At 39.2% G+C, this 23943-nt stretch overlaps 2 protein-coding genes across 3 annotated transcripts in view; both read right to left on the bottom strand.

The window, feature by feature from the left end:
- Positions 1-17218, bottom strand: part of LOC308513468 (UDP-glucuronosyltransferase 2A1-like) — a gene marked incomplete at both ends in the record, with an annotated part of 71515 nt that extends 54297 nt beyond the window's left edge. The window contains one exon of the mRNA XM_081083545.1: positions 16994-17218. Within this exon, the coding sequence (XP_080939671.1) occupies positions 16994-17218 (225 nt within the window). The remainder of the gene's footprint in view (positions 1-16993) is intronic.
- A 4742-nt stretch (positions 17219-21960) lies between these two features.
- Positions 21961-23943, bottom strand: part of LOC308513455 (UDP-glucuronosyltransferase 2A1) — a gene marked incomplete at both ends in the record, with an annotated part of 52081 nt that continues 50098 nt past the window's right edge. For both annotated transcript variants that reach the window (XM_081083525.1, XM_081083526.1), the window contains one exon: positions 21961-22240. In XM_081083525.1, the coding sequence (XP_080939651.1) occupies positions 21961-22240 (280 nt within the window). The remainder of the gene's footprint in view (positions 22241-23943) is intronic.

Below are 23943 nucleotides of genomic sequence, written 5' to 3'. Positions count from 1 at the left end.
TACAATAAAGAAATCAAAGGAAAATCACATTGATATCTAAAAGGCAAATAATAAATATTAGCACAACCTTTTCAATTATCCTATCTAATAATAGAGAAACATGGTAATTAGCCGCTACCCTTCCCATTGGCTAATCAGGGCAATATGCAAATTAACTGCCAGCCAAGATGGTGGCCGGCAGCCAGGCAGCTTGAAGCGAACATGAGGCTTGCTTGCTTCAGTGACGGAGGACTCCAACGTTCCCCGCCTGCCGCTGCCGGCCTCTGAGCTTGCAGTTTGAAACATTCTTACAAATATAGAAGCTAAACAAAACCCCAGAAACCTGCTTTCAGCGAGCCGGGATCTCAGAGCTGGAGTTGATACAGAGTTTCAATTATAGAACCCAAACAAACCAGATACCTGCTTTCAGCAGCAGAGGCCTCAGAGCTGGAGCCAGAGCTAAAGCTGGCCCAGAATTAAAAAAAAAAAAAAAAGAAAAAAAGGAGCAGTTGGGAGCTTCAGTCACCCCCAGCCTGAAAACAGCCCTCAGCCCCTCACCCAGACTGGCCAGGCACCCCAGTGGGGACCCCCACCCTGAAGGGTGTGTGACAAGCTGCAAACAGCCATCATCCCCTCATCCAGGATGGCCAGGCACCCCAGTGGGGACCCCCACCCTGTCCAGGACACCCTTCAGGGCAAACCAGCCGGCACCCACCCGTGCACCAGGCCTCTATCCTATATAGTGAAAGGGTAATATGCCTCCCAGCACCAGGATCAGCGTGACAGGGGGCAGCGTCCAAACCCCCTGACCACCCTGAGGCTCTGTATGTGACAGGGGGCGGGCCCACAACCTCCCTATCCGCCCTGCTCTGTTCGTGACAGGGGAAGGCGCCCCAACCCCCTGATCCACCCTGCTCTTTGTGTGACAGATGGTGGTGCCCCAACTCCCCTAATGGCCCTACTCTGTGAATGACAGGGCAGAGCTCCTCAACCCCCTGATTCGCCCTGCTCTGTGCATGACAGGGTAAGGAGCCCCAATCCCACTGATTGGCCCTGCTCTGTGCATGACAGGGGTGGCGCTGCAACCTCCCCATCGACCCTGCCTTGAGTGTGAGAGGGGGCGGTGCCCCAACCCCCCAATAGGCCCTACCCTGAGTGTGACTGACGGTGGCATCGCAACCTCCCGATCCACCCTGCTCTGTGCATGACAGGGGCGGCGCCCCCAACTCTCCAATCAGCCCTGCTCTGAGACCGACCAGGGGCTGCACCTAGGGATTGGGCTTGCCAGTGGGGAGCAGGCCTAAGTTGCAATCGCACATCCTTAGTGCTGCTGAGGAGGCAGGAGAGGCTCCCACCACCACTGCTGTGCTGGCAGCTGGCAGCCTGGCTTGTGGCTGAGCAGAGCTCGCCCTGTGGGAGCGCTTTGACCACCAGAGGGCAGGTCCTGCATTAAGCATCTGCCCCCTGGTGGTCAGTGTGTGTCATAGTGACCAGTCATTCCCAGTTGTTCTGCTGTAAGGGTCAATTTGCATATTACCCTTTTATTATATAGGATTGTTCCTTAGACTTTTCAATTGTTCTTTCATTTTTGTCTTCAAATTTTATTAGCTTTCACATTCAGATTTATAACTATTATATATACTCTATTGCAACCAATAAAGGACATCAAAGTTATTTAATAAAAAAATTTGATATTTTTTTCCTCCTCATAAGCTTTTCTTACTTATCCTGGACCCCTGGCTAATGTTAATCAATTGTTGTATATTTTTCTGTATTCCTACATAAATATATACCCACATACACTCTAAGATGTATGTGTATATGGGCTTTTGGTGAACTTGACAAGAGCCTCTGGTGAGATGATAGAGGTGAAAAATCTCACTGCAGTGGATTCAAGAAGGAGAGAATCTGTAGATTTTGAATATATGGTAGTCAACACTTTCCATGAGTTGGTTGTAAAGGAGCAGAGAAATGTGCTTGCTGGAGACTTAAGAATAATAAGGAGATTTTTTTATTTTGTTTTTAACATGGAAGAAATAACATTCATGAAATGAGGAAATGATTGTGAAATGATTCGTGAAATGGGAAGGAGAGCAAGTGGGCATGGGAGACACTACATTCAAAGAAAAAGGAACATATGAAGCGCCTGAGGGATCAGACACACATAGGCTGATTGACAAGAGTTTGTGATAATTCTCTTCTGATTACTTTTGTCATGAATTGGAAGGTGGTTTTGGAGGCTTGAGAACAGCAGAGAAAGTATGAAATTGTCTTAGGAGAGTGGAAAGTGAATGAAAACAGAATATTGGAGAGGTGATGACTATAAAATGATGATTATGAATATAAATATTACTATTCAGCATGATTACATGGATTTCCCAGCCACCTTTAGCTGTGAACATTGGGATTTTGCCAGACCAATATGAGGATGGGGTAAAGGAGCTAAGATGTATGATTGATACAACAGTGATTGATGTATCATAAAATCTCAACTGGGTAAGTGGTAAATCCGAATGTGAGAGGAAATGGGGGAATGTGACAAACAGCAAAATCAATGGATTGTTTGTTCCAATGTCTTGAAAGATTGCTGGAAGACAAATACCATATGATTGCATTTGTATGTGGAACCTAATGAACAAGATAAAAAAATAGAAACAAACTCATAAATACAGAATATAGACTGACAGCTGTCAGAGGGGAGGGGAGTTGGGAGGCTGGGTGAAATCTGTGAAGGGATTAAGCAAAAACAACAAAAACTTATGTACACAGGCAACAGTATGGTGATTACCAGAGGGAAGGTGGATATGGGTGCAGGTGGAAGAAGGTAAATGAGATAGATGGTGACAGAAGGAGACTAGACTTTGGATAGTGAGTTTTTTCTACTCATTTTATTAGTTTCTCCTCAACACTGTTCAGATCCATTCATCTTATTTTGAGATCTTTATACTAGTTGTGTTATTTTTGGTATAAATACTTCTAATAATTTTCTCAAAATGTAATGAATGGAATACTGTTTGAACCATTAAATGTTCTCAAAATATTTTAGTTTGTTATTGCTGCATGAGTAATATTTTGGCAGGAGTTTCTTAGTGCACAAACACTTTCCTCAAAAGCTATAGACATTATACTTAGAGAGGAGAAATCCAATAGTGGTCCAGTTTTTCCTCCCTTTGAAATAAAATAAACCAATTTATTCTGACAGAGCATAAACTTTTTCTCTTCACATGTTAAAATCTTTCCAGTGTGATTTTTCATTTCTTAAAGCCTGCCTTAGATGTATTGGACACATTTCATCTAAAATTTTAATTTATCCTTCAGCATAGTGAAACACATTTTTAAAATTATTTTTTGATTATTGAATTTGTTTTCCCAAATTTTGTCTTTGTAAATCCTTTATTGTTCTCTACAGAGTATTCATCTCTCTTCCATTTCTCTAATCCTTAATCTTGTCGCATATTTTTCATTTCTCTGTGTATTATTTATAGGATCATTCTTTCATCTAACTATTAAGATAACTCAGTTTTCATGAGTCTTTTATATTTGGAAAGTACAATTTTTAAAATATTTGTTGTTGTTGTTTACAATTCTAATTTTTTTATTACATTTAAAAATTTCCTGCTTGATGCTCCTCTGTCTCTGGATCTGTTTTTGTTCATCAGTTTATGTTGTTCATTATATTCCACAAATGAGTGCAATCATGTGATATTTATCATTCTCTGACTCGCTTATTTCACTTAGCATAATGCTCTCCAGTTCCATCAAACCTCAGAGGGAAGGTAGGGGAGGGTGGGGGTAAGGAAGAGAGATCAACCAAAGGACTTATATGCAAGCATTTAGGCCTAATCAATGGACACAGACAATAGGGGAGAGGTTGCATGAGTGGGGGGGGGGGGGGGGGGTAGGGGGTAATGTGGGGATAAGGACACATATGTAATAACTTAATAAAAAATTTAAAAAAATTAGTAGGAATTTTGAAAGACTGAAAAATAGATTTTAATTATGGGAATTAAAAGAATATATAAAGTAAAAAAATAAAAAAATAAAAATCTCCTGCTTTTTTCAAGGAGTCTATTTAAATAGGATCTTCCTGTCTTGTGGGTTCTTTTTCACATTACTCAAATAAGATCTTGCTGTTGGCGTATTTTCATGTAGCCTTCCTGCTTACAGAGACTAAATCTCCAAAAGTGTCCTTTCATGGCCATTTACTTACTCTGGCCAGGCTGCCCATTTTCTTCTAGTCTCTCAATAATCATTGGTTAACCGATTCCAAAAATATTTTGCTCTATTTTAGTTTTGTACTCTAAGTACTGTACTGCTGTATTTCCTATATTCTACAGAAAGATCTGTTTTTTCAAATCCCAAAATATTGTACTAATTTACTTATTTATTTTAAAACTAGAGGCCCATTGTGCGATTGAAATGGCTCCAGGAGGCGCCCTGCCTCCCGCTGTGTGAGGAGGCACCTTGTGGGGGGCTGGGACTCATGCCTGACCTGCCTAGCTCCAGCTGGCTGCAGCTTGTGTCCGCTGGGGTGGGGGAAGGCGCTCCTGTGTGCTGTGTCTCCACCCTGGCCCGCCCCCAGCCCCAGCCTCCCCATGGCCACTGGGGTGTGGGCTGCATGCAGTCCCCTCTGGCTCATCTGTGTGTGCAGCTCCTCCTGAGCTGTCCTGATGCAGCCTCCGCCTGAGTGGTCGCGAAACTCGGCTAATTAGCATATTCCCTGTTTATATAGGTAGATTTTACAGTCTTGAATTCATCCTAGTTATATTCCTATAGGTTTTTATGACTGTGTCATACTTAATATCTAAGTAAATGAACTATCTGACTCAAACTATTTAATCACTCAGTCCCTCCATTTATAAAATGAAGCTAATAATAGCGCCTATTTAAAAGGGAGTTTTTCAGATTAATTGAAAAGGTCAGCCCCAAGCTTGACACATAGAAAGTAATCCATGTTAGTTTTTATGGTTTCACTTGTGATTTTTAATAACTGTCCTAGAGAATTTACTCAATAAATACTTGATGATAACTCATTCTAGTCACCCCCTGTTACTCACTCCTCATCTTACTGGCTTTGCAAATTCCCAACCCTGATTAAGTTAAACATTCCACCTACTTTGTGCCCAAACAAAGCTAGAGAAAAGACACTACTGTGGTAACTGGTCTCACTTTAAATTCAAGTTCATGACCATGCCCTCAGGTTTCTTTCTCTACTTCTTTCTCACTCTCCTACTCTCCTAGAAAACCCTCTGACATCTCCTTTTCTGTTTTTTTTTTTTTTTTTTGCTCTATTTTCTGTTTTATTTTTTAGGCTACCACTTCTGATCTTCTTTTTTGTTGAAATGTTTTAACACATGCGATTCAGAATATGGTGGGAGAAGTGTCCTAAACAATGTGCTTAATCAACTCAGACAAATGACAAATATATTTACACTAGGGGCCCAGTGCACGAATTCATGCACTTTGAAAGGAACTGTGGGTTGTGAGGCTGTGGTGGGAACAGGGGAAGATCTTGGCCCATCCTCTGCACTCCAGCCTGGCCCCTCTCTCCACGGACCCCCCGGGTCCCCTGTCTGCCAGTAGCCCTGATTCTGCAACCACTTCCATGAGCTGACAGAGCAGAGTGATGGGGGCTGGCGCCTGCAGTAGGTACAAGCAGTGGCTGCTTCCTAGCTCTGGCAGCAGGTGTGAGTGCCCGGTGGGACAGCGGTGCACGGAAGCAAAGAATTTTGAGTAACCACCAGAGGCTCATCCCAATGACAGCGAATGACCACCCGCCTTGGTCTGGCTCCCCCGCTCACCTGCTCCACCATCCGACCACCTGCCGTGTTCCACGTGTGCACCCTGGTGGTCAGCGCATGTCATAGTGACCAGTTGTTGGGTTGTTCCACTTTTCGATCTATTTGCATATTAGGGTTTTATATGTTTAGATGGCCAGCCTGCCCAGGTTCCATTCATGAGGGCTTCATGATAACATAAAATGACTGTATACACGGAAGCTGTGTGTCAGCACTTTAAGTAAGACTTCTCCATCAGAGACAAAAAAATACCTTTTCATACTAGATATGTACATTATGGCTATGGTACTCAGCTATTATGGTAGCAAATAAAAATGTCCAAGTTTACTCAGCATTTTCAGGGGACTGTTGAGGGTAACTTGTGGCAGATATTAAGACCCATTCCCCTGAATAAGCTCTGGAGTGCTAAAGAAAGATAGTTAAAATAAAATCATTATAAAAGTAAAACGTTACATCATATGCCCTATAACAAAAGTGAAAACTATTTTATCCAGGGGCACTGTATTTTATGAATAAACATTTCTTTCTCAAACAGCCCCAGCATTTTGCACGAACTATGTGATTTAGGTGACACAAAGGAAAGAGTTTCAACAATTTCATAAAAACAAGAAGTAGGCAGTGACAATAAACGTTTTGAAAGCCTCAGGTGTTCAGCCCTTAGAATTTGGTCTCCCACAGAGGACCCCCAAAGAGCTCAGAGGCGTCCAGAACCAGACCTAAACTAGCTGGCTTACTCTGAGCATCACGGTTTCTTCATTTTTGTACTCTAGTCTTATGAAAAGTTTCTATGTGTAGGCTCATTCCATGTGTAAGTACTATTTTAATGGGACAATTTTTAGGTGGTAAACTTCTTTTCCTCTCTATTACAGTGTTACTGACCACTTATAAGTCAATTGTAGTCAAGAAATTCATTTATAAATCACATATTTTGGAACACATTTTTCTGGTTTTACTTGTTCTATAGTTCAAAACCAGCCTAAGCCAAACACTTCCCTTAGCAATAATTAACTTGAAATATTGTACACAATAAACTGTTCTATATGCCTTAATCACGTTCCAGCAATAACCTTGTGGAATGTGTGCTCAGAGTGCTAACTTGGAGTGTCGAAAGAGGATCCCCCTGCTGGGGACTGGACACCCTGTACCTTTCATTCAAACAAATGATAATACATAGAGGTTAAAATATCTTAACATTTTCATTTCTACTGACTCACATGCCAGGAAAATAATATGTCACTGTGAAAAGAGACTGGGAGAAAGAGCCATTTTATAGGTTAATATATATTTTTTATTTTTACCAAATAAAAAACATCCTGGAACTTACCCACTCCTGGCATTTGTGAGATCAAGAGTACAAATAAGCCCTTGCTGGTTTGGCTCAGTGGATAGAGCGTCGGCCTGAGTACTGGGTCCTCAGTTTGATTCTGGTCAAGGGCACATGCCTGGGTTGCAGGCTCCATCCCCAGTGGGGCGTGTGTAGGAGGCAGCCGCTCAATGATTGTCTCTCATCATTGATGTTTCTATCTTTCTCTGTCCCTCTTCCTTTCTCTCTGAAATCAATAAGTATATTTTTTTTTTAAAAAAAAGAGTCCAAATAAAAGCCCATAGCCCCTCCCAACTCCATTTACCACCCAAAGGGGTCTTATATAAATGTATTTGGACAAACTAAGCCACATAGCTATTTTGGCAGAATTAGAAATCAGGTTCCTGTCTGAATGCCTTTACTCAATTCACGCTGCTTATTATTGTCACTCAGACTTTCTAACTTGACTGTGTAACCAGGAATATATATGTTTTCCTTTTCACAAAACAGAAGACCCTAGTAGTATTATTTTTAAATGAATGCATGAACAGAAATTCAGAGACAGGAGAGGAAGACCTATGGGATAAGTTACTGAAGAGGCAGTGTTTTCTACGGTATTTCCTGTGGGGCAGTGCTACCACAGAAAATTGTTATCCCAGGAAAAGGAGGCATTAACTCCCTCTGTGTTGCCTGAAACTCTTATCTAAATTCACAGCAAGTATGAATCTATAAAATTAATGGTCAAATATTTAATTATATCTTTTTGAATTGGAAGTAAAATGAAAAATATTTACTATTGTTAACTATTTGTTGATATTAGTTTTTATGTTATTACTAGAGGCCCGGTGAACAAAAATTTGTGCACTCGGTGGGGAGGGTCCCTCAGCCCGGCCTGTGCCCTCTCGCAGTCTGGGACCCCTCAGGGGATGACTACCTGCTGGCTTAGGCCCACTCCCCAGGGGATTGGGCCTAAGCTGGCAGTCAGAACATCCCTCTGGCAGCCTGGAAGCCCTCGGGGGATGTCCACTTGCCAGCGGGGAGCAGGTCTAAGCTGCAGTTGGGCATCCTTAGTGCTGCTGAGGAGGCAGGAGAGGCTCCCACCACCACTGCTGTACTGGCAGCCTTCAGCCTGACTTGTCGCTGAGCAGAGCTCCCCCTGTGGGAGCGCACTGACCACCAGAGGGCAGCTCCTGCATTGAGCGTCTGCCCCCTGGTGGTCAGTGTGTGTCATAGTGACCAGTCATTCCCAGTCATTCAGATGTTAGGGTTAATTTGCATTTACCCTTTTATTATATAGGATTAGCTGTTAAACAATTAATCAACTTGCCCATCAACTACTATATAGCCTTTCTTCTTAGTCTTACCAAGAAGATCATTCTGGGGTAGCCAGTCATAGAGCTAAACATTGGCTCCTAATGTGGCTGATTTCTTTCCTTTGTATCTCCATAAAACCTGTGGAAGACAGTGAATGTATTTCACAAGTAATACCACAGGATGATGTTTTAAGGTTGTAGAGTTTGTATACATCATGCATCTAATCTACTTCAGGTGAAGGTTGAGAAGGGAGTATAGAGGTGTACTTTATAAACACAAAGAAATAGTAGGGTTGGTTATAACAACCTTTTAAAAAGAGTTTGTGGTAATTGCCTGTTATCATTTTGCCAATTATCACTAAGAACTTCCAGGAGTGACATTGTAAGTGAAGAATTAGAAAATAATGCCATGATAGCCTAATGAGTCAGAGTTTGGCAGTTAAAATTTTTATGGCCCAGGACCTCCATATAAATTTTTGTCACTGGCAACCCTAGCTTTATCTTCATAATTAGTGTTTCTTATGAATCTTATTGCTTTATATTTTGACTGCTTATTTTTGGATGACTGGTTATCATCTCATCCTCTGTTTATTTCTAACTTCATTTTTCTCCCACAACTTTTTTTTTAAGTAAAAATAAGGTAGTGCTTTTGCTTATATTCCAAAGTTTGGTGGAGTATTCTCTTTGGTTTCATTTATACAATTATCATATTTGCATTTATATATAATTTTTATAGAATTTTATGGAATTTAACCAAATACACAAATAAACACAGCTGTTTGATGTTTTATAAATACTGATATATAAAGAGCTGTAATATAGGATGGTGGTGATAACATTAAAATGAATTGAATATCATAAATTAGGACATGCAAAAGGCTAGACTATATTAACATTTCTATGGCCTTTGAATTCAAGAAAATGTTAATTAAAATGCTAAATGAATCCAGGCTTCTACTTCTGTGCTTAACTATGATGAATCAAGTCCTAATACGAACAAAGACATGGAGGATATTCTTATGCAGCTTTCATACCTATGTTTGCCATTTCATTTCTCCTTTTCCCTGGTCTTGGAGTAAATGCACTTCAGAACTATTTTGGGAGTCTTTAGAGCAGGCCTTAAAATTTCATGAAAAATGGTGCTTAATGTTTTCATCTCTATTTCATTGAAAACAAAAAATTGTAACAACAAAGCTCAGCAAGCAAGCTGCAAATATGCCTACACTCACTATTGTAATATTTTACAAATTTTTACTTAATATTCGTATCTGATATGTTAAGTGTAAAATGAGATTCAACTTTCAGTGGGAAAGACACCAGCCCAGCAAGATTAAAGGTTGTACTAACCTTCTGTGGAATCTGGGCAAGGGCTGAAGCAATAAGATTGCCCTTTTCTTCTGTGAGATTTTGGATGATTGAACACGGAGAAAACACCACAATACCATCTTTCCTGAGCTCTGGACAAATTCTTCTATTTCCTGTAGAGAAAAAAATCTTTGTATTACAGATATACAGTATGTTAAGGAATAAAATAAAGTTCTCTTATCCTTCTAAAATAAAGATTCAAGGGAATTGTCAGAGGCCTGGCTAGATTTTTTAAAAATTGTTGACATTTAGAACCACCTCCTTGTTTAGGAGGAAATATATAATGCAATATACAGATAATGTATTGTAGACTTGTACACTTGAAACTTATATAAATTTATTAACCAATGTCACCCCAATAAAGTTACAGTTTACATCTAATATATCATTCCTGCATTCATCGGCTTACGGCTTTATTGGTAATTTTCTCATGTTCAAGTCTTCCTTTATTAATATGCCTAAGCAGATATTTGTTAGAATTTTGGTATCTATAATCCTATCTAATAAAAGACAAAGATGCTAATTGACCACACCCTCACTACACCCATCAGCCAATCAGTGATATGCAAATTAACCACCAACAAAGATGGCAGCTAATTTGCATACTGCAGGCAGGTCGAGCCAGCCTGAGCCACCAGCCAGGACCCCTGTGTGCCACCTAAGCCCCGCCATCAGCCAGGACTCCCGTGTGTGGCCCTGGGCAGCGGGGCTTGGTGGCGCAATCAGCCCGAGGAAGCCCTATTCTTGCAGGAATCTTCCTGCAATGGGCCTATAGTAATGTATAATAATAAAAGGGTAATATGCTAATTAGACCAGACTTCCTTCCGGATGTCATTCTTGATTTCCTTCCAGAAGAAGCCAGGGCCAGAACGAAGCCTGGGATCCCAGTGTCTGCCAATGGCTGCAACAAAGCCAGCCCAGATTCCAGGTGCCAGAGGAAACTGGTGCCAACAGCCAGGGGAAGGAAGGCCTACTCTTGCATGGATTTCGTGCATTGGGCCTCCAGTATAGTAATAGTAATGTATTGGAAAAAGAGATATAACATATTTAAACAGCTCTATAATCATAAATTCCTTTTAGGAGATAGTGATTGCCTGTCTTTCTGATGTTAAAACTCCCAACTCAGTGGACATTAGCTACATGTTCTTAATTTCAGCCTTAGCACAGAGTTGATACCTAGCTACTTCTGTAAATTAAACTGCCTCACCATTTAGAGTTGTGCAAGTTGGCCATGGGAAACTCTGGGTTTGGCCCAGTCAGATCATCCTATCTAATAAAGAGGGAATATACAAATTGACCATCATGCTGTAACAGTCAAGATGTCTGCGCCCACAGCGGAGGCAGGTATTCCGTAACACAGGATGGCTGTGCCCACAGTGGAGGCTGAGTTCCCATAACAAGTCTTAATTGCCGGGAGCCAGTCCATCCTTGCTCTTTCAAGGGACCTGGCATATATAGCATACTGTTCTTAATATGTTTGCTCCCCTTAGCGCTGTGTGTTTTAACCAAGCCCACCTCTCCGAGAAAGGTTGTTTCCCCAGGTAGGGATTTTCCCCTGAAGTTAGGGAGGGAATAAAACCTCTTAACTAAGTGCCAGGTGGGAAATTAATCACTTTAACTACGAATAATCATGCTTAAGCTACATAATCTTTACTCCCTGGAATGGACTCAGAACCTAGAAGAACTTCACTGGATAGAACATGGCAAGAGAACCTGACTAGAACCTGGGGACCGAACCTGGCTGGAGATCTCAGACAGAACCTGGCTGGAGAACCTAGCGAGGGAACATGGCTACAGAACCTGGCTGGAGAACCTGGAGAACCTGGCTGGAGAACCTAGCAAGACAACATGGACACAGAACCTGGCTGGAGATCCAGAGCAGAACCTCTCTGGAGATCCAGACCAGAACTTGGCTGGAGATACTGACTGGAGATCCTGGCTGGCTGCTGATCAACTGAACACTGTCGCAGTGTCCTTCCTTCTTCGCCGACTCCGTCCACACATTTGGGGACCCCTGGACCTGCTGGGGCTGGACCCCAGCACTTAATGAGCAATCAGCAGGGATCTGAGGCTGCGTGGCACTGGGCTGAGTCAGGGGACCTGAGGCTGTGCCTCCCCGCCCCCGTCTGGTGAGACTTGACAGGGGACCTCAGGCCGCACCCCCTGCCCTGGAACCAGGCTGTGGGACATCAGGGCACGTCCCCCACCTGGTGGAGCTTGACGGGGGACCTCAGGCTGCACTCCCCACCCCAATTACGGGCCGGGGGACCTGAGGCAGCGTCCTCTACCTGGTGGGGCTTCACGGGGACCTCAGGCCATACTCCCTGGCCCAGGCCAGGGGACCTCAAGATGCACTCCTCAGTCCAGTGGAGCTTGACAGAGGATCTTAGGCCAGGCTTCCCACCTGGCAGGGCTTGACGGGGACCTCAGGCCATGCTCCCTGCCCTGACACCAGGCCAGGCAACCTAAGGCCATGCCCCTCACCCAGCAGGATTTGACAGGGTTGGGGCAGGCCGGGTCTCGGTCTCGCACAATTTTGAGGCATACGTGAGTGGGCAGGGACTTTCTTCTGGTTCCTGTGGCGTGCCCCAGACTCTGACAAGAGGAAGATTTTCACATACATTTTACTAATTTTATTTCATCTCTGACACTTCCATTATAGAGAAAGGGCACATAGCAATATTAAAATATTTCCTCTAATTAATTCCCTTTTAATGTGCACGAATTTCGTGCACCAGGTCATTAGTATTCTATGAGAACGATATCCTCTAGACATGCTTCATGTATTCCTTGTGAAATCTTTTGTGGCAACTCTGGAATCACATATTCCCCACTTAAAGGCTGTTAAATAACCAGAAAATACATGATGTCAAAGTTGACTATGTCAACTTCATTAATATTAGGAGGACATATTTGACACCACAGAAATTTTTTTGTTATTCTTTTGATTCACCTTCCAAAACACATGGAGTTTGAATAAAATGTATGTGTGTGTGTGTGTGTGTGTGTGTGTGTGGGTGGGTGTTCTTGATTGGGGGACCTGTCATCATCATTTTTCCTTTTTTTGATGTTTTGACAGTTTATTTTGAAGGTGAGTTAAAAAAATATTTAAGGACAATCTGAGAAAAAATTGCACAGAATACACTCATTAAATAAGTATTGTGATTAAATAAAAATAAGCGCAATGCCTTTCTTCTGCAACTTTAGTAATAAGTTGTTATTCTGAAGTTTCTTATACTTCCAAAAAGGGGGGGGGGGGTGGATTATGACAACTAAACTACCTCTTATTCACAGAAACCAAAATTTTTCTGTTCTTCCCTATAAGTCACTTTCCATCTTCCAACTCTGACTTATTTTTTTAAAAGATATGATGCTAGAAATTCAGAATGATTTGGTAGCCTCTCCTTTGCAAGTACAGCAATTTTCTGTAATAAGAGACACAGCAATCTGATCTAGGTAAGTACAGTTGACAAAGACTGCAGATCCACTTTCTGCTTTGATGAGTTTTCTGCATTAATATTCTCAGTTTTACTATCCTCTCAACTTTATATGTGGGACTACACTCAGAATGAGGATTTTTTTGAAACTGGTGCCTGTCTTCCAGTCTCTGCTCTGGTTCCATGTTGGACACTGCAAGTCACGATTTCTGGATACCAATCCATGTCTGAGCCTCCGATTTCTAAAGAGCCCTCTGTAAAATAAACCAAGAATTCTCCTAGGAACATCATGTACCCTGAAAACTTCCTAAAGGGATTTTTAAAATATTCTTACAATACAAATAAATGAGGGTTTCCTCTTCAGTCACTATTAATAGTTAAACAGAGTACCTATGTAATGCTTATCTATTACTCATTTGTTTTTTAATACTTTTTTTTCTTTTAAAATTCCTGACACTCCTCAGTTGGCAAAAACTAAAACCATTTCTCCTAAGGACAAGTATAAGACAGGGATATCTGCTTTTACTACTCTTCAATATAGTACTAGAAGTTCTAGCCATTATATTGATTTCAGAGAACAAGGAAGAGGGATTGAGAGAGAGAGAGAAACATCAATGGTGAGAGAGAATCATTGATCGACTGCTTCCTGCAAGCCCCCTACTGAGGATGGAGCCTGCAACCTGGACTTGTGCTCTGACTGGGTATCAAACTGTGAGCTCCTGTTTTATAGGTCAATGCTCAACCAGTGAGCCACACCAGCCAGGCTCAATGGAATTTTAATACAACAATAATGATCTATCAGAAAGAGAAACTAAAAAAAAATTCCATTTACCATTGCAACAAAAAATTTCAGATACTTAGGAATAAACTTATCAAAGAAGGTAAAACACTTGTACTCAGAAAACTATAAGACATTGATAAAAGAGATAGAAAAAGATATAAACAAGTGGAAGAATATATTATGATCATGGATTGGTACAATTAACATAATTAAATTGTCCATACTATCTAAAACAATCTATAGATTCAATGCAATCCCTATTAAAATACCAATGACATATTTCACAGATCTAGAATAAATACTCCAAAAATTTATATGAAATAAAAAATGATCCCAAATAGCTGCAGCAAAATTGAGAAAGAAAACAAAGTTGAAGGGATCACAATACCAGATATCAAATTATACTACAAATCAGATAAAAACAGCCTGTTACTGGCACAAGAACAGACATATAGATCAATGGAACAGAAAGAGAACACAGAAATCGACCCAAGCCATTATGCTCAATTAATATTTGACAAAGGAGGCAAGAGCATACAGTGGAGTTAAGACAGTCTCTTCAATAAATGGTGATGTGAAAATTATACAGGTACATACAGAACAGTGAAAATTAGATCACCAAATTATATCCTACAGAAGAGTAAATTCAAAATGGATACAAAACTTAATATAATTTATGAAACCATAAAAATCCTAGAAGAAAATGTAGGCGGCAAAATATCAGACATCTCACGTAACAATACGTTTATGGATACATCTCCTAGGGCAAGGGAAACAGAAAAAATAAACAAATGGGACTACATCAAACTAAAAAGCATTTGCACAGTAAAGGGAACCAGTATCAAAATGAAAAGGGAGCCCATTGTATGGGAGCACATATTTGCCAGTGATATATCAGATAGGGGGTTAATTTCCAAAATGTATAAAGTACTCAAACAACTCAACAAAACAAAGACAAAAAAAACGATTAAAAAATTGGGCAGAGGATGTGAATAGATACTTTTCTAAAGAGGACAGATAAATGGCCTAGATACATGAAAAATGCTCAATGTCATTAATCATCAGAGAGATACGAATAAAAATGACAATGAGCTATCACCTCATACCTGCCACAATGCCTACCATCAATAACTCAACAAACAAGTGTAGAATTTTCTTAAAAAATTAAAAGTAGAACTGCTATTTGATTCAGTAATCCCACTTCTAGGAATATATCTTAAGAATACCAAAACACCAATCAGAAAGAATATATGCACCCCTATGTTCATAGTATTGTTATTTACAATAGGTAAGATATGGAAACAGTCCAAGTTCCCATCAGTACATTAATGGATAAAAATGCTGTGGTACATTTACACATTGGAATGCCATGCAGCTGTAGGAAAGGAGGATCTATTGCCATTTGAGACAGCATGGAGGGACCTGGAGATGATTATGCTAAATGAAATAAACCAGTCAGAGAAAGACAAATATCACATGGTGCCACCTCTATGTGGAAACTAATGGACACAATACACTGATGAATAAAATACAACAAGATGTATGGAAACATGGAACAGACTGATGAATATTACAGGGAAGGGGGAAGTGGGACAGTGGGAAGAATTTAACCAAAGAACTTATGTATATTGATGCATGGGTAGGGTCCCTAGCTGTGGCTGGCTATCAGGGCCTATCGGGGTCTTCAGGCTGCTGGCCTGGACTTCCTTCCTCCACCTGCCAGCTACCAGTAAGGGCCTTTCTTCGTTCCGTGCTGCACTCTGGTGGTCAGCGCATGTCATAGCAAGTGGTCAAACTCCCGGTTGCTCAAACTCTCAAGGGGACAATTTGCATATTAGCCTGTTATTATATAGGATATACAGTGTCCATGAACACAGAAAGTAGGATGGTGAAGGCCTAGGCATGTTGGGAACTGTGCAGTTGGGAGCAAGGAGGGAATAAAGGAGGCAACATTTGTAATACTCTCAACATTAAGAAAAAAAAGAATGGTTGACATCCTGTTCCAGTAAAAATTGAATAAAATTGAGTGTAATCATCATTAATGATAAAAAAAAGCATTTGAATTGGATACAGGTGAATTAAATCTATACTAATAAAAGGGTAATACGCTGATTAGACCAGGTAGACTGGAAGTCTTTCCAGATAAAGTCATGGTGGCTGGGGCCAAGGCAGAAGCAATTAGGGACAATCAGGCCAGCAGGGGAGAGCAGTTAGGGGCGAATGTACTCAATGTACTGTATTTATGTAATATCCAAATATGACAAACATTCCTAACAAGTATCAAATTGTCTTATGAGACATGGTTTGATGACTATAAAGACAGAGTAACCATGGCAGGAGATTTTTTGTTGCCATTTTCACTTAGTTTTTGATAACCAATTGATTACTGTTACTGGTAGAGTTTTAAGTGGAAGACAGATATTTTAAAATGTATTCCTTTCATTTACTTAGATTTCATTCAGTTAGATTTCTAAATTACTTTTGATAACAAGTTTAAAAAAAAAAGCAAAATGTCTTACCTAATGCCTCACTGTAAACCTGGTCCCAAAAATGAATGTCATAATCCCCGATCCGTAAGTCAAAGAAAACGGAGAGCATTGTATTTTCTAGTCTTTCCAGAAAGGTCATTCGGTCAGTAAGTCCCACCATCTGAACAGGAACATAGGAAGGTGGAGCGGGAAGTTTCCCACAGTGTTTCTCCTTCATGCCTCCCATAGACACCCTTAATGTGAGCACAAAAGGGACTGCAAGCAATTCAGCCACCAGCTCTCCACAGGGCATCACAGGGTCTATAAGCATTACATCGTAGTTGGTTTCCCGGAGTTTCTTCATGAGTGTCTGATTGTAGACTGCACTCTCATAGGCTTTTTACAGTTTCAGTTACTTCAATAAAAACATCATTCAATCATATTGTGGATCGCCCGGGTGTTAAGTTTGGCAAGTCACACTAAAATTACATCCAGAAATTTGTCTTGTCCTCTCTCCATTAATTCTTTCGGATATTCTGGATGTAATACCTCGAAGTTCAAGGGGGAAGGTTTCCTGTAGTCAATGAGCTTAGTATGTGGAAAAGTCAACACTGTTACCTCATGTCCGTTCTTTGTGAGTTCCTCTAGAATGGTCTTTATATTAAGCCAATGGCTCATGTCAACCGGCCATACCAGAACCTTTCCACAGAGTCCACAGCCAGCACTACAGAGCTGCAGCAGCAGAACCGCCAAAGCCCACTTCTTGGATAACATGACAGCAGCTCTGTCACACACTTCTCTGCAGAGGTTTTAGGGTGTGTCTGCCTAGTGCAGAGACCAAATGTACTGTAAACACATAATAAATTAAAAATTAACTTTAAAGGAAAACGTTTTTGCATTATATGCAAGGTTAATGTTTATTGGGAGAATAAAACAGAAATAAAAAAGATATCTGGGAAAAAATTTCAAATTCAAGATTTGAAATAAGGAAAATAACAAATAGGAACCGCCTAAAGTTAATCTCTCTCTCTCTCTCTCTCTCTCTCTCTCTCTCTCTCTCTCTCTCTCTCACACACACACACACACACACACACACACACACATATACACCAACAGCCATTTCACTCTGAGTTTGAAGGTGGCAAGTGATTTAGGTGAAAACATATTCCACATCATTTTCCCTATGTGAAATAGCAAATAATTTGCTTGGATACCTATGGGGAATATTTTGATAATACTCTTATGATTAGTACAGGCTGTTCAGAATTCCAGAGAGAAAACATAACCCTTTATGGAATAATTGGAAACAACTGTAGTAAAATAGATAACATTTGAGGTGAGAAGAAAGCCTTGATAGGATCTAGGCAGAGTGTGGCAAAAGGACAGATTTCACAATGAAGAGAGGATGAGAAAAGTTCATGTATATTTGGAAAACATTCCAGTGGGTATGGATCACAGAGAAAGTTGTGGGAAGTAGGTTCTAGAAGAAAGTTAGATTGAAATAGGAGACAATAGGTAGTGTAAAATGGTTTCAATTTTAATTTATAGGCAAAAGTTATTTACTCAAATTTTAAAGAAGGGAAATCACAAGGTCAAATTTTCCCTTTAGTAAATAATTCTGGCAGCTAAACATAGAATACATACAAAGGCAAGAGTTTAAAGGACAGAAAACTGATTAAAAATGTGTATTGATAACTTAAACATGAGACTATTATAGCCTGAAACATGGATTAAAAATAGTAAATATGGGTTTTTCCAAGATGGAGGTGGAGTAGGTGAATCTTTCTCACACTTCCTCTCAGAACCAAATTGGAAATTGGAAATAACACTAAATTGGAAAACAACCACCCTGAATTACTAACTGAAGACTATCTGAAGAGGAGACTTTTAACATACAGTATATCAAAGATTTACAAAACAGTGACTAAACATTTATAGAATTCATGATGTGATCACCCTAGAATTCTAGTGCCCATCTGACACCATATATTATGTATGTACTTAACAAAGGATGCAGATGTTGTTATATTGCTATTAGAAAATAATTGATTTTAACTAAAAAGCATTGCCAAAAATAAAAGTCAATGAAAAATGAAGTTTTTCATTCATTTGGAAGTTTTCTAATTTTATATAAATGAAGCAATTACCACCTTAAACTGTAGAAAATAAATATTGACAGAATTATAAGTAGAATGGCTTGCTTTACAAACCTACAGACTCATGGGCAGTGACTAATGGATTAATTGGTTGGTTAAAGACTTGGGAAGAATTAGAGGCAAGATAAAAGGCAAGAATATTTAGAGTAGAATTATATAGATAAACCTTTTTTGAAATTTGCATAATGAAGATCTTAGTATCCAATGGGAATTTCTTCCAGAATCCAAGTGCTGCAGACAACCTTCTTAATAATAAGGTTGGATGAGTAGTCCTCTGGATGAGTAGTCCTGTAGATGACACTGTTTTTTCCTCCTTCCGGAATTTGGTCATAAAACTTATCCCATTGAGCAATGTACAATGGGATGAAAACTATACATGAATGCACAACATTGAATTCACCTCATTAGGATTTATCTGGCTACTTCACCTGTTATAGCCTCAATTTGTTAATAGAATATATCTCCCCACCTCCTTCTCAATGTGGCACTACTCCCTAGGGTTCAAGCTAGCCAAAAGGGAGAAGATAGCATTATTCCCCTTCCATCATAGAGATGCATCTAGTATCTCCATAGACTTAGTTACATTTTAAATAACAAATACCCCCCACTGCCTTGTAGTACTTTTGCCAACTTCATAAACCATGGGTATGAAGTCTTAGTAAAAATCATGGTATTGACATCAACATGACCAGGAAACTTATTGTTAGACAATGATTTGAACAAAATCTAATATCCATACAATTTACTGATTTTACCAAGTTCCCCATTAGCTAATGAAAGCTGTTCAGGGTTTTAGCTGAGATAATCCCCTATGTATTTTAAGCGCTATATTAAAGGATGCAGTGTATGCTTGAAATCATGGCCTGATATATGATGCCTTTGGTATTTTAGTTTGAATACATGGGTTCAGAGTTCAAGGGATTGGAAGAGAATGGCCCCCATCACAAGTTTGCTTCACCATTCCCCTTAGTCAACTTTGTTTTTTATTATTACAACTTGGAGTCAGGCAGTTTGGAAGTTGCATTTTTGTAAGAGAAGAATGATTCCACCAACAGACGTGGACATGATTTACTTAGATTAGAACCTGTGAATGCTACTTGATTATTTTGAGCTCTTCTGCTGTGTTACTTTCCTGGCTGTGGTGTTTTATCTAAAATACCAAGGATAAACTGGGCCGCTGACACATCATAAAATGTAGGCAAAATTATGTCCCTCTATGCAGTAGATTATTACTTAACACTCTGATGTCCAATAGTAAAGTTCAGTGGAAAGCTGTGACAAATCATCCAGATACCATATATTATCACATTGATTTGGAATGGATGAAGATTTGGATCATCTTGTCAGATAGGGAACCCTGACCAGAGGAGATGCTGCCATAGGATAAGGGGCATATGGAATGTATATGAACAAAATAGGTAAAAGTATTAAATCCAGGCTCCTGAGCATCTCTGAGTCCTGAGAATGTTAAGAATTGTGCAGAGTACTCTGGGCTATGGCACATAGTTTCTGCCTCGTTATTGATGAGAGTTTCCTCATCTGAATAGTTTTATGAATGACTGGTAAGGAAAAGTCCATTCTAAGACTTTTCTTCTTTTTACGTATATGCTGAAGTTATACTACCTAGTGAAGTTGGTATCCCCCAGGAATTTTTGGCATCTAATGCTATTCAGGAAAAGAAAAAAAAAATCTAAAGATAATCAGAGAAGGGCAGGGGGAATCATGTGAGCAGTGGATACTGAGCACAAGTCTTTATGCAATGACGGTCTATATGAGAAACCAAATGGATGCCTGAACTTGGGTAGAGATCAGCACTATTGATGACCAGCCCTCTTTTCATTGGTTCTTAGCTATTCACTGCATTCTAATTGCAGAAAATAAACTGGGCATAGAGCAAAAATAAAGTTATTCTCAAAACATAATAAAAGTGTAAAAGTCAAAATACATCAATATGAATCACCCTTTAAAAATGTCAACTTATAATAAATGCAATGTTAGCCTTCACAAAAATATTGTAGAATTTATTTGGATTTTCAGTAATGAACATATTCAAGAATACTTATATGCTTTCATGATACAGTTATTTTAAAATTGGAAATAATGTTAATATATCATATTAAAATTAATAAGTATTTCAAGACTGTCAGTAGGCCAGTTGATATCATTTATCTCTTTAATTATATATCAAAAACTGAAGTTAAATCTTTAGTTAGACATGTCATTGAGTTTATAAAGGGTAAAGTTCAATCTTAATCTATTTATTAAATGAATGCAAAGCTGATTCAAATATGAACATTTGACTTTAATTAGTTTTTTGCATTGATAAAGATTTACTATAACAATTTTGGTCAAGGAGATCTACTAATATCTTCTTGACATAACAATTAATTGAAGAATTTAAATTTGTAGATGATCGACTGAAAGAGTATATAATGATCTTACATTTCCAGTAAATGTTTGTTTTGCTGACAAAACTAAACCTTTGATTATAGTGATTATAGATTATGAGCATCTATTATCCCCATAGACTTAGTTACATTTTAAATAACAAATAAGATAAGTTGACATTTCACTTCTTTATTAATTGTACTATTAATTAAAAATTTTATACAATTACTAAATTATCTATATTTAGTATTTTTATTTCCTCTAAAAGTGATCTGCTTACCTTTAACATATTGCTACATTCTATCCTTGAGAAAAGATGACTAACTGATCTCTTTTGTTTGCAGGCCCTTGCACTAGAAGGTATCCAATATAATTATTGACTAAAGGTGGAATATGAGCCATGATTATGCACGTGTTCAGTGGAAATTTGTAGACCTATCCTAGTGTGATTTGCCATCCCAGTTATTATCATTTCATGCTCTGACTCCAGTAACATTGGGAAAGCAGAAAAAAAAATCAATACTATTCTTATAACATACTAATCTTCTATGATGTTTCTCTGATTTGTATGTTCTAGGTGAATTTGTGAATTTTATTCTTACATGTTCCCTACATCCATCAAGCTTAGCTCTCATTTTGTGTGTTCCCCAGGATTTAGCATATTGTTAGTCAGCATACCACTTAGGGTTAAAAAATAAAGATAATATTGTGTATAGAATCTACATAAAACTATTAGTGTCCTCGTGTCAGGAAAGTGAGAGGAAGAGGGTAAAGTCATCTGGCAAAAGACAAAGGAAGAACAGGACATGCTCCCTAGTTAATGGTATTGTCAAACTCTAGGCTTTATCTGTAGGCTAAGGGAGTGAAATTGGAATTTTGAAAACATGATGAAGATGATATGTTTTCATGAAGGTTATTGTGGCTAAACTGAACAGGATTACCCACTCATACCTGTACCACCCTGAGAATGATCTATTCCCTCTTTTTCTTGTTTCCTGTTCTACCAAATTTTTGACAAGAAAATAAGCAACATTTTGTGACCAAAAATATAGCAGTTGCCACACAGGCCAGCAGGAACCCAATCACATCCAACGAGTGGTACTGGACCCAGGTGAGGTTGTGAGCAGCTGGCCGCAGGTGTTTGGCTCCTTTGTGGCGCATGACAAACTCAATCCAGAAGACCGCTCGATCCAAGGGCTTTATAGGTTGATCGTGGTGAATGCTTGATAACCTCATAGCATTCTCTTTATAGCTGGTAGACAAAGACAGACAGAAATTAGAGCTTTGTTTTCATTGAAGTTGTAAGTATATGATAACTTTGAATAACATGTCATCCATAGATGTGTTGAGGAAACATTTAATTCTAGTTGTGACACGAACTTTGCTGATGGAATGGTATTTTAAGAGTTGTAAATGGGAGGGTATGGAAGAAATAAATTTTTGACACAATGTAAATAGTTTTATATTTGATCAAATGTCCTATATAATAAAGAGGTAATATGCAAATTGACCATTACACCCTCACAAAGATGGCTGCCTATGACCAGGCCGGCAGGGGGGTTAGCAAGGAATGACCAAATGACTGAAGAACATGCTGCATGGGGTGACCAGGCCGGCAGGGGGGTTAGTGAGGGACGACCAAATGACTGAACAAACGGGCTGCATGGGGCGACCAGGCTGGCACGGGGGTTAGTAAGGGATGACCAAACAAATGAAGAGCAGGCTGTGTGGGGCAACCAGGCCAGCAGGGGGGCCATGAGGGGAGACCAGGCCAGTAGGGCAGAGCAGTTTGGGGTGACCAGGCTGGCAGAGGGGTGCAGTTGGTTGTGACCAGGCCAGTTTGGGGGGCAGTTGGGGGCAACCAGGCAGGCAGGCATGTGAATGATTAAGAGTCAGCAGTCTAGGATAGTGAGAGGGATGTCTGACTGATGTCCCTGAAATAGATGTTAAAAATGGAATTAAAAGTAATTCAAATAAATAACATACAAAAATTAATTTCTGAAAGGAAAAATTAAATTCTTGTTATTCTATATTAATAGTGTTGAAAGGAATCACTATAACTCAGGGAAAATATAGAAAATTAGTTATAGAGAAATATCATAATTAAGTTTCTGAATTAATAAAATAAATGATATTTTTCCATGCTGGAAAGGAAACACAGAAAAAGAGAAAATTATCAGTTAGACCTTAAAACCCAGATCAGCATTTAAAGCTAGAAGATAGTGGGTAACATTTATGTAGTTCTGAAGAAAGGAAAGTAATAGCTAAGCCCTAACTGGTTTGGCTCAGTGGGTAGAGCATCGGCCTGTGGACTGAAAGGTCCCAGGTTCGATTCCAGTCAAGGGCATGTACCTTGGTTGTGGGCACATCCCCTGTAGGAGGTGTGCAGGAGGCAGCTGATTGATGTTTCTCTTTCATCGATGTTTCTAACTCTCTATTCCTCTCCCTTCCTCTCTGTAAAAAATCAATAAAATATATTTTAAAAAAAAGTAATAGCTAAGTATAGTCAGATAGGGGTGATTGTTATATCAAGGCAGTGAGCAAGTATCGATAAACATGATCTCAAAGAATTCAATATCCATGAAACTATTGAAAGAAAATTCCATATAATATATTCATTTAAAAGCTAATGAAAAATACTTTGGAATAAAGAATCTCTCATTCAATGGAGAAAGTTGATTCCATATATATAGACTAAATAAATGTGAAGAAAGTAAGTACCAAAAATATCGACAACTTAAAATTTTAAGTAATACATATCTGAGATGAGCTTACTTCTATAGTGTGAATTAAACTGAGAGAGACTAAATTTAAAACATGTAGTTAAAAATTAACACAAAAAATAAATAAAACAAAAAACACAATCAACACTATATGTACATATATTAATTCTTAACTTTGATGAGATCTTCTAGAGAAAAACATAAGAGATAACTATATGTATCTACAGTTAAA

The sequence above is a fragment of the Myotis nattereri genome (assembly GCF_964212035.1).
Source record: "Myotis nattereri genome assembly, chromosome: 1".
NCBI lineage: Eukaryota > Metazoa > Chordata > Mammalia > Chiroptera > Vespertilionidae > Myotis > Myotis nattereri.
Note: the sequence above shows the minus strand (reverse complement) of the source record. Positions and strands in the feature narration are given on the sequence as shown.